Genomic DNA, 11,756 nt, shown 5'->3' with positions numbered 1-11,756 from the left:
ATAATAGAATTAGAGTTGAACTTACATAGATAATTCATCTCGACGTTTTTTTTAATTTAAAGTCATCTATTATTGAATTTGTATTAAAAATAGCTGCAATTTTTTTTCAATATAAATGACTAAATTATTTGCAAGAAAGTTATTTGCTGTTATACACCGAAACCTTGTTTTAACAATGTTATTGTTGTAGATATTAGAAAAGACAAGCCATTACGAATCAATCTATCAATCAAATGCTAAGTTCTTGATTTGTCTGTTTCTTTCCATCATTGAGATAACTCAAAAAGTGTACCAACATCTTTTAAATGATTCGGTATATCAAATGCATAATGTTGCAATTGAGCATTCACCTTCAAAAGAATCCTTTCATGATTAGAGAAATTTGAAAGATAAAACTTTTCAGCTAACTTGCATATATTTTGAATATTAAACAACTTAAAATTGTCTTTATGATCTAAAGCAATACTTAAAGTCAAAAGTTCCATAGTTTTCTTATTGAATCCACTATTTAACTCTTGTATTTGAGAGTCAATTACTGGAAAAAACACATCTACCCGATAATAATATTCAACTGTTATCTTTGGTTGACGAGATCAACCTCTTCCAATTGTGTATTATGTGCTCACATCAGAAATTCATGCTTCTAAACAAAAATTTTCAACAGTTTTAAATAAATTGCACACTACAAAAAATAGTATAATTATCGACGCAAAAAATCTACGATTAAATTTTTCGTCGATATTTTTTCGACGCCTTGTCGTCGATAAAATAAAAAAGAAAGGACTAAAATAAAATATTAAAATTGACGACAATATTATCTATTATTTTGATAAATTTTTAACACCTTACTAATTACTACTATCATCAAATTACCAATGAAAGGGAGTTAAATTTTTTTTTTTTTAAATTGACGAACTGGTTATCTATTTTAATAATTAAAATATTGACAATTTCTGTCGTCGATAAATTTAGACACTAAAATTTCTTTTCTAAATTGAACAAACGCCATAAATTTATTATATAAAATAGACAGTATTAATTTTTATTTTAACTAAAATCGACAAAATAATCCTCGATTTTTATCAACAAAAAACTACTCCCGCGTTAGCTTCCAGCGTCCTTATTCGTTTCACTCATTTATCAACAAAAAATTCAGAGAATCAGAGCCTAGAGTGACGACTCTTATTCTCCTCCAACGCCCAAGAGTAGAGACGAAAACGGAGTCATGGTCACGGAGAGAGGCAGAGAGCAGAGCTTCTTCTTCTCCGACTCCTGAGAAAATCCGCCGTCCTCTGCCTGAGAGCAGAACTTCTTTCTCTTCTTCTTCTTCTTCTCCTCCGCCGAGTCCGCCTCCGCGCCATCCTCTTCATGTAAGTTCCTCTCTCTCTCTTTCTCTCTCTCTCTCACACACACATTGTGATTTGTGAATCTGCATGTAAGTTTTTCTTCTTCCACAGACTCGTCGTTGTGATCCCGTCGCCAAAGCACGTCGCTGTCGCAGCTTCTTGTAAGTTCCTCTCTGTCTCTCTCTAATTATTATATTTATTTTTGCAATGTTTGTATCTACTATTTTCATCATGAAATTCTGAATTTGCCGTTTGTTAAACTTAATTAGCATAATCAATTCATCACATTACTTCAACTCAATTAGTCACATTAGTTTTACAATGTGATTAGATAAAACAAAATTTAAAAGAAAGAAAGAAAAACCACTTCCTTGCTTAGTATTAGAAAAAGGTAGAGTATTAACTCCAGATTCAGTTACAGATTTCAAGTAAGTAAGAAAAGTACTGTGTATTATTTAATTAATCTTCATGAATATTGCTCATAATATTAATTGCTCTGTTTATTTTGATTTACTTATTGAATTTTCATCTTTTCTGCTAGTCATTGTAATTTGGTAGGATTCCTATTTGATTTAACATTTGTTTTGGTGAATTTATGCTCTGAATTTACTAATTTGTTGTTTATTTTGCTTTTGTTGATGTGGAATCTAGCTTGGCATGAGAAATTCCGGAGTGTATTTTCGAATTTTTGTTTTCTGGTTTTCTTATAGAAAATTTCATCCGTTTTTAATAAGTCATAACATTGGCTTATGTAGAGACTATTCAAAGACCTATGCTCGGTCCAAATATTATGACGAAGCAAAACCCTGGAATGAAAGGTGTGATGTTGCATTTTCTTGTGCTTCGCAGAATGAAATTGAACAATCTGATGCCATTAATTTGGTTAATGCAGGTTGTCGTCTACTAGTAGAAGGTATTTTTTTCCTTTAAGGGTGCAATATGTCTTTGCTCTTTGGGTATATTTTTTGTCTCTCATAAATACTAATGGTGACTTCAATATATTATTTGAATGCTAGGTTCCAACATGCCCTGTACTCCTAAGGCAGCTGACTTCCTAAAGAAAGCTAGTGTTCTCATTGCTCCTGCAATGGCCGTTGGCACCGGAGGGGTATGATGTTTGCTATATTATTCAGAGTGCTATGTTTTGCTCATATTATTATAGATTTTAGATTGGCATGTTGACATGTTGATGACCTTTCTCCTTGCTTACAAGTTGTGGTTAGAGAGCTTGAACTGAATCATGAATACAGTTTGATGCACTGATCGTCAGAGGATTTCGAATCAAAATTGTAGGTATTTTAAATATTTTTCTTTGCTGAAAATATATTACCTATACAAATCACTCATCGTTTATTTCGTTATGACGAGAATTTATGCTAGATGAAATTTTGACAAATAGCTGATTTGGAAATTGTGAACTAGTTTTACTTTTTATTTCACACTTTGGTAAGCACTAGTTGCATAATGATCTATGATCCTCCATATCCTGTAATATGCTTGCTCCATATCTCATATTTTCTGATTCTTTCCTGCAGCTGCTTTGGTTTTACCTGCTATATGTCTTTAGCATGGTTCTAAGCACCATCTGGTAACATTCTCTTTCTAATCATCTTCTTTTGTTAGAATTTTTATTATTGATAAAGATTTACACTGTTGTAAATTAAATACATTGATAATGCCAGTGTTTAGTTGGTTCCATAGGAAGGTGCTTCAAGTCATGTTTGAGTTTGTCTTAAAAATTAGACTTTCTAATAAGAGGAATGTTAGGGGGTCAGCAACTTTTGTGTTTTATAACCATCAATTGGCCAACAATAGTGTTTTTAATAGTGTGTGATTACATCCAATGATGGGAGATTACTCATTTTTCTTTTGATGGTTAAGTGCTGACCACAACACAAAAATTATTGGACTCCTAGACTTTTCCTTCTAATACTATCAGGTATAATAAAGAAAGAGTGACATGAATCCTGCAAACAAAATACTGGGTTATCATGTTTTGTTTTACTTAATTCCTTGCCTCCTCATACCATTTCATTGCAAGTCATTCCCTTGTATATGATGGGAAAAAGACTGCACACAGCACTTGCATCTAGTACTCAATGGTAACGGCGAGTCTCAATAGGAGAGATTACAGCTCCTATGAGATATTAGGGAATATTGTATACATTGCTTACTATCATCTATCACAAATACATGCCCACATCCAGGACTCTGAATGCTTTGATAAAATCACAAGTTTAGCCATGGATAAATGCAACAATATCACATTGACCTATATCCAATACATCACACGTGGGACAAACACCATTGATGTCAATATTCACTATTTTTATATTTTGAAAACTTTTTCCCTCCAAACTTCTATAATACATTGACATTAACTCTGATTCCTAAGGAGACACAAGCATTTCTATTTTGTCCTAAAACCTAATGACAAAATTCAGTTTACAGGCTCTACTATTTTGTCCAAATATAGTGTTTGAAACATGTGAATTATTTTTGGTCATCTAATTAACATCTAATGAAATGTTACATGTCAATTTTGGGAATGAGTTTTATATTGCGATTTATTTTTCACTAACAGAACAATAAAACTATTGATTTATTCTCCACAACAGGGGGATCACTTTTTCTCTTTAACAAAAGAGTCCTGTGCTTCTTTTGTAGAGATGGCCATAATTGGAGCAAGAAGAAAGACGGAAAGACTGTCGGAGAGGCACACGAACGCCTTAAGGTACTTTGCAACTTTCATTTATGAAATACTTCTTTGCCTTTTGATCACTATATTGATTTCCACAATCTTCAATTATAATGATTTGCATCATTAGGTTGGAACTGTCAAAGCCTTAAATTGTTACTCTGCATATGGAGAGCAGAACCCTACTTTCCAGAAGTAGAGCTATTGGATGTTGGATCCGTGAGTAACTTTTAACTATTACTTCACCAATCAGCACCATTGTGAGGAAAAAGTTCATACAGGAGATAACTAAATGTTGAAAAAGAACTTCTGAGATTAATTTTATTAACTCTGGAATAATGAACCTAATATATGCATAATTGCTCTTTGAGAAATGTTTGTGCATATGTTATTGTAACATTTGTTCAGAATAATTGATATTCTGTTGTTTCATGGCAGGGCATATGAGCATATTGTTCTTGTGCATTATAGAGAAACAAGTGAGGTGACTCTTCATAACTTGATTGTAGATAAACATGATAATAGTACTTTGTCCTATTGATATTTACCTTTATTTAAATGGCTCATGCTAGATCCTGAACAGTTTATATTTCTTCTATAAGTTTGGTACGGTAGTTTTTCTTTTCTTTGCTATTGGTATTAATATGGCATTTATTATTTCTATTGATCATCAATATCTTTTCTCTTGTTTTCTAGTTCTGAAGTGAAATACAGTTCAATGATAAGGACACTGATATAAGAGAAAATTATTATTGTTACTAAGATTTCTCATATTTTGTAACTTTTCTGTAAGAATAAAATTTTGTAAGGGGTTTGTTCAAATTGTCTAGATCAAACATTGAACTTTGTAAATGAAAAATCTAAATAAGGTTTGATGGAGAAAATAATGTATAAACGCAGTTTTAAAAATATTTTATGAAATTGAATTATTAAAATACGAACTTGTTATACTTATGATTGAGTTAGATATAGTTGAATTTTACTTTTCATTAAAAAAGGAGATAGGAAAAAAAAACTTCCTGCGGAATTATAGTCCTTTCATAACAGTTGGAAAATCCAGATGTACGTTGATAATTCAACGGAAAAAAATAAGAAAAATAAGAAAAATAAGAAAAAGTTTGATTGCAAGCATTCAAACAAACAAGAAGAGCCTAAAATGCTTGTCACCATATATTTTCAATCCTTGCCACTCGCCAGTAGTAGTCGCCACGCATTATGAAAATGAAAATAGAAGCCTGTGAAGTGTGAACAGAAGAAGTACACAACCCATAAACCTTACTAGTCTCAGACTTCATAAAAACCGTATACGCTGGTCAACCTCCACAAAAACAATTATTATTAGTTACGAAAACAATTTTAATAGGATATTTTTTGGATATCACTTTTGATTTTTACAATAACTAATTTAAAATTAAAATTTGTATTGGATATAATTTTTAAAATAATATTAATATCAGTAAAAAAATATTATATCATTTTTAAAAAAGACTAATATAATACCACTACTTGTATATTTATTAAACTTATTAAATAAATATTATAATGTTAATAAATTAAAACAAAACCAAATATTGACTGATATTGAGTATCAAATTAATTTTTATAATAATATTACAAATACTTATATAAGCTTTTGTAAACCTCAAAATAAAATTAAACTAAAATCAAATATTAAAGATACTCTTAAGGTCCCCACCAAACAAATCACCTAACTCTTTCTCAAATCTCTCCATAGCTTTGGAAGGCAAGTAAATTGGAAATAATACGCCTTCTTCTCCTTTTTCATTCTCATAATCCATAAAAAAGGTTACTCCATGAAAAGCCGGCCCAACTCCACCTTGAGACACACCAGCATATAATGCTTTGCCCCATCCAAAATCTGCTTCTCTTAACCCAAAACGTGTCAAGTTTGACACAATAAAAGATCCTACGGTTGTAAATAAGGGTCGTCCTTTTGTAACCATTAGATCTGCCACTGAATGCACGTACTCTTCTGTCACCTCAGTTTTTACTTTCTTTATTAACTCTACGGCATAATAAAAGGGATTTTCACAAAGCTTCCTTACACTAGAAACTGCTGCCGGATAAACAAAAGCGTTTCCGTAATAACCAAGGGGTATAGTAGGGTTAAACCTAGCGCGTGCATTCACGATGCACATCATGCGAACATCATCTTCTGGCGCAAGTTGCAATGCTTTTGTACGGCAACGCCATAAGCATACAGTTATAAGCTCAAATCGAGTGCATTGGCCAAGGTGACGTGGAACCAAACGACGAAGGGATGCTATTTCAGTTGGTCCAAAGAAAAAGGAGCGTTGAACCATATTGTTCTCATAAGAAATGATGGTCCCTTCTTTGGTATTTGGAAGTTGCTCATATTCGCGATGGTTGCATGTGATTTGTGGTGGGTCTCTTGCAAGTAGGAGCTCCCTTTGCCATACAGGCAGAATGGAAGGTTGATGAGCACCTTGAGCCATTTCAGTTAAAGCACTCACAAATTGTACTAGACCAGTTGCATCCATCATCGTGTGATTCACGCGTATGGCAAAAACAAAACCGCCGCACTTAAAGCGTGTCACCTGTCAAAACAAAACAAATTGTTCGAGTAACTTAGTGGCAATAATTTGTATTCATATTTATAGATATTTTACACACAAATATATAATTTATATTTATATTTATTAAAATTTTATATACATAAATTAATTAGAGGTATTTATAAAATAATTAAATTGTGGTTAATTAGTTAAAAAATCATAATTATATTTTAGTTAATCAATTTAATAAAATAATTTTAAAAATTATATTCATATTATTAAAAGATAATTAATTAAAACCAAAACTAAATTTTATGTAATTATTGTGTTTAAATTAGTTGTAAAAACCAATTTTTAACCGGTTAAAAACTAATTTTTAATTTTTTTTAAGAAATTCAATTTTTTATGTATAAAACCGATTTTTTTAAAGTTGGTTATTTTTTAAAATTGGATTTTATTTTTATAATCAGTTAAAACCAGTTTTTGAATTTTTTTACCGATTAATAACCAATTTTATCACATAAAACAATTTGGTTAATTAAATAAATTATATTTTTGGCTAATCCAAAAATATGTTTGATTTTTGGATTAACCAAATCATAAACAACCCTGAAATTAATACAGTTTATATATATAAATCAATACAATTTGTACTCACATTTTTCAAAATTTATACACATAAATTAATAAAATGACAATTTATTATTTATACTAACCAAATAATAACTAAAAATATTAAAAATTACTTGCTTCGAAAGTCTTTTAAAAAAATTAATCTAAATTAATTTAAAATTATCTTATTTTAATTTATATTTATTAATTGTTGTTATAATAAATATATAATATCAAATAAATAAATGTATGTATAATTATAAATATTTTACGTATAAGATTATGAATATTAATTCAAATAAAATAATTTTAAATTAATATTTTAAAGAGAAAGGTAATTATATTAGTTTATTACTCCCCGTGATTCCAACTTTTTCTACTAGCTAACTTGATTATCGAAACATAACGCACTGATATCTAGTGTTTGAAAAGGATGTTTTAAATTAAGAAAATGTGTAAAGTAATAATAAAATAAAAAGTTAAGTATTAGTAAATTTATTATTTTTATTATCCATAAATCCTATAATTTTAATGAAAAATAATTATACTCTCATTTTTTTTTTACCAACTTTATTTTAGAAGGATTTAATCCTATTTTACTATGATCGGAACCTTGCATTGGCAGTGTTTCTCTTTAATTGTTAAATGGTTTGACTGATTTGACTAAATTTTTATCTAACGACTTTTAACTATCAACTTCACATGAAATCGACTGCACCTGAATTTTCACCTTATTAGATTTACTATAACTCTATAAGTAAGGATTTTTATCAAAACAATATACTCCATCTCTATCTATTTTATAGTAAGTGTCTAAAATCAAATGTGCACTACAATTAAACAAATATTTATAAATATCTTAATTTTATTTGAATGTATAATTATTCATCGTAACATTTTTTTTTACTTTTTCTCTTTTTTATAGAAGAAACTTTTTTTATTATTCAATCTCAACATGCATCAGACACGTTCGCTTAATATAAGAGTATTGTTGGATAAAAAAATCATTTTCATATATTAAAAATGATATCTGTATAAATTTTGTGTACACTTTTTTCTGTAAATGTTTCATCTGGAGTATATATAAAAGGTAATAAATATTTTAATTTTCATAATTTTTATCAATTATTTTAATATTAAAACTAAAAATTACACTAAGCAATGTAGATATAAAGGTAGTACATATATAACATTCCTCTCACGTAATTTTCCTAATAAATAGACAGCTTATATTGGTCCAAAAAAATTAAAATAAAACACTAATTTTAAAATAGAAGAAATATTTTGTTTTCATAGCTAAGTATACGTCTTTTAATTTAAGAAAGTACGCAAAATATGTACTTTTTAAAATATATAGGAACCAACTTTTGGATTAATTACCATTAACCAACTTATTTTTTTATTATTAAAATCACTTTTATTTTCACACTTTTAAAAAATTTTAGAATTTATGATTTAAAATTTAATATTAAAATATAATATTTAAATTTTAGAATATAGAATTTAGGTGACTGTTAATGATTGACGATAGTTATTTGAAAGATGGCTGGTCGACTGCAGTGAAAACTGAAACATAAGAAAGCAGATTTTAGTGGTTTTTTTTATATTGTTTTCTAATTTACAGGTCAAGAAATTATAAAATTTTATTTAAAAATTTATTATTAACTAATAAATTTTATATGAAAAAGTATGAGGTTTAAGGAGTATTAGAGATATAACTATTAGTGTTATTTTTTCTACCCGTTGAAATTTTTGGGATGAGTGGTATCATTAGAACTCTAGATCCGAAAAGTCAAGAGTTCGATTATTGGTGAACCCGAAAATTAGTTTAAACTTTTAGGAAAATGTTTATTATCCCTAGTACTCGGATGAAGTAAGATAATTATTCGGATAATTCATTATATTGTAAATATAATATAAGTATTAAAATTAAATATATATATATATATATATATATATATATAGTTAAAACTTATTATTACTAAAAATTAATTTTTGAGTAAGATTACATAGGAAGGAATAATTAATTAGAGTTTAGATCTTTAATTTTTTAAATTTTAAATTTTTACTTAAAAAGATAAAATATAATTTTTTATTCTCAAATATTTTTTTTATATATTTTTAATTCTATTTATAAAATAAATAACTAAAATTAAATTCAAAATTAAAGAGCATCCAAATCTAATTAATTATTGCGAGCCGTTAATTATTTGCGACGCAACCCCTCGTATTATCAAACAAGAATGGCCTTTAATTGTTTGAACCTGTATGAGTAGAAGGGGGCAGTTGACAATTCCATCGGAGCCTGGAACATTATAAAGGAGTTCTTGGGAGCATGGGAATGGAGGATGAAGAGAGCCACGAAGTTGATCAAGTGTTACGTCAGCATCTGCCTCAATAAACAAGACACCCTCCTCGGTACAATCCACCATCAACTTGCGGCCATGACCTTCCCTGATCCTGCCGGCAAATGGGTAGTAAAACACAAGTGTTCTCGAGAGTGCATCTCTTATAATCCTAACTGGGTCTTTTCCTTCCATAGATGGCTTGTGTTGATAAATATGAAAGAATGGAATATGGAAACGCAACCCTTCTTGATCATCTATGTCAGATAATAGTTTAACTTCGCGGGGAGTGGGCGTAGCTGGAGCCACCAGCTCCGGTTGGCGCCTTCGGACTGTAAAGACTAAAGAGGGAGACGATGATAGTGAAGTCATGGTATTGCCAGAGAAGTTAAGAAAGAGTTGGGATAAAAAGAATGGTGGATAAGTGATTTCTATTTATAGTGAATTTTTATATTTTAACTTCAGTAATCTGTTTTATTCTGTATTTAAAATTAAATGTAATCTAAAATAATAAAATTATTGTCAAATTTTCTAGTTCAATGTTATTAGCAAATGGAGAATATTAGCATGGGTTTAGCTTGTATTTTTATTTTTGTTTTGTTTTCAATATTTTTTATTTTAAAATTTTATAAAAAAATTATTATTTTTACTTGTTTTTCTTCACAAATCTTTAATAATAAAAATGCAAATTTAACATACTTTTAGTAATCAACATTTTTATGTAAAATAAAAAAATTGGCTAAATTTTTGTTATTTTTTATGATTTAAGTTATATTTTTGTTATTGATCAATAATTATTATATGTATTGAGTAGAATTTTTTTTATTTACATCAGGGTATTTATCAGGTAATAAACGATTTTTCTAAACAAATAAATTTTATTTTTATCCTCTAATAAATACCAAACCCAAAAAAAAAAAATTAAAAAACACAGACCCACGTATATATATGCCAAACTTATGTTAGTTGTATTGAGTAAAATTTAAACTCTGATATTTGTTAGGGTCAACGCTCCAGAGTCCAGCCCCACAACATTCTTGTGCGAAAGCGAAATGTTTTGATTGGGCTAATGTGGTCACAATCCACAAAGAAAGGTACACACGTCATTTCTCGAAGCCTAAAGAGTTGATTAGCGGTCCCTTTTTTTTTTTATAATATCTCCAATTCAACAAGTTGAAAATTAATTTATTATAAAACAAAATTTTATTTAACAATTTGTTTATTAGCTAATCTATTATTATATATATAAAATAAAATTCAAACTCTAATATTTATTTAAAGAAATTAATAAACTAACTAAAACAACCCAATTTAATTGTAATTCATTTTATTTTTTGATATTTTGAATGTTCATCGGTTAATTATTAAGTGGTCCAAAACATAATTAAAATGTAGTGTAAAGTCCAATATAATTTTGTCCACTTATTTTCAATCGGTCGGCCCGATTTAAATTAGCCACATATTTAGATTTAATTTGATAAAATTTTTATATTTTAAAAATAATTTATAAAAATTAATTTTTTAAAAATTATAATATTTATATTTAATAAATTAAATTAAAAATAATTTTTAATAAATACAAACAACAATAAATATATTTAATAAATAATTTATAAAATTTAAAATATTATAATAAATATTAATATAAAAATTAAATTTAAATATTAATTAATATATAAAACTATATTAAAATTTTTAATTTTAATAAAAATAAATCAACTTTTTAACTTTTTTTAAATATTTTTAAAAATATTTTTAACTGTTAAAAATTATAAATATAAATACATAATTTTTTTATTTATTAAATACAAAACAAAATATTTATATTTTTAAAAAATACAAATATTTTTTCAAAAAAATTTACCTAACTAAGTTTTAGCGGGATGTCTGCATGTGAAGCGAACGTAGCATTATTCACCGAATCACCTTCCGTTTTGGATATATATAATATATAATATAATAATGTTAATTACTAACAATTCAGTAATTTGTCAACTACTGAAATTGTTTTATATGACCTAATTTTACTAGGTCAAGTGACAAGTGACAAATATATAGTTAAGATGAAATTAGTAGGTATTAATTTTAAGTATTTAGAAGGATTGTTTTGGTAATGTGCAAAAAAAAAGTATTTTTGTTCTCTGAAAATGAAGATGACTCTTTTTTTTTTATTTCATTTTCTATATATAGTTGGATTATTCGAGTAAATAATTTATTT

The 11,756-nt window shown here is 27.8% G+C and overlaps 1 protein-coding gene across 1 annotated transcript; it reads right to left on the bottom strand.

The window, feature by feature from the left end:
• Positions 1 to 5,615: 5,615 nt before the first annotated feature.
• Positions 5,616 to 10,233, bottom strand: LOC112695460 (benzyl alcohol O-benzoyltransferase). Its single transcript, XM_025747809.3, has 2 exons — positions 9,458 to 10,233; positions 5,616 to 6,623 (listed from the first exon to the last, which is right to left on the bottom strand). Exons 1-2 carry the CDS (start codon positions 9,908 to 9,910, stop codon positions 5,709 to 5,711), a joined length of 1,368 nt encoding a protein of 455 aa, XP_025603594.1. The 5' UTR covers positions 9,911 to 10,233; the 3' UTR covers positions 5,616 to 5,708.
• Between the last annotated feature and the right edge of the window lie 1,523 nt (positions 10,234 to 11,756).

This window comes from Arachis hypogaea, chromosome 6, assembly GCF_003086295.3.
Source record: "Arachis hypogaea cultivar Tifrunner chromosome 6, arahy.Tifrunner.gnm2.J5K5, whole genome shotgun sequence".
NCBI lineage: Eukaryota > Viridiplantae > Streptophyta > Magnoliopsida > Fabales > Fabaceae > Arachis > Arachis hypogaea.
Note: the sequence above shows the minus strand (reverse complement) of the source record. Positions and strands in the feature narration are given on the sequence as shown.

Bases quoted from the DNA above. Each gene is read 5' to 3' on its own strand.
- LOC112695460 (XM_025747809.3), bottom strand. From the start codon at position 9,910: ATGACTTCACTATCATCGTCTCCCTCTTTAGTCTTTACAGTCCGAAGG. The intron at 6,624-9,457 runs GTTCAAACAATT...TTGTTTTGACAG, and splicing joins GCCCCCTTCTACTCATACAG to GTGACACGCTTTAAGTGCGG.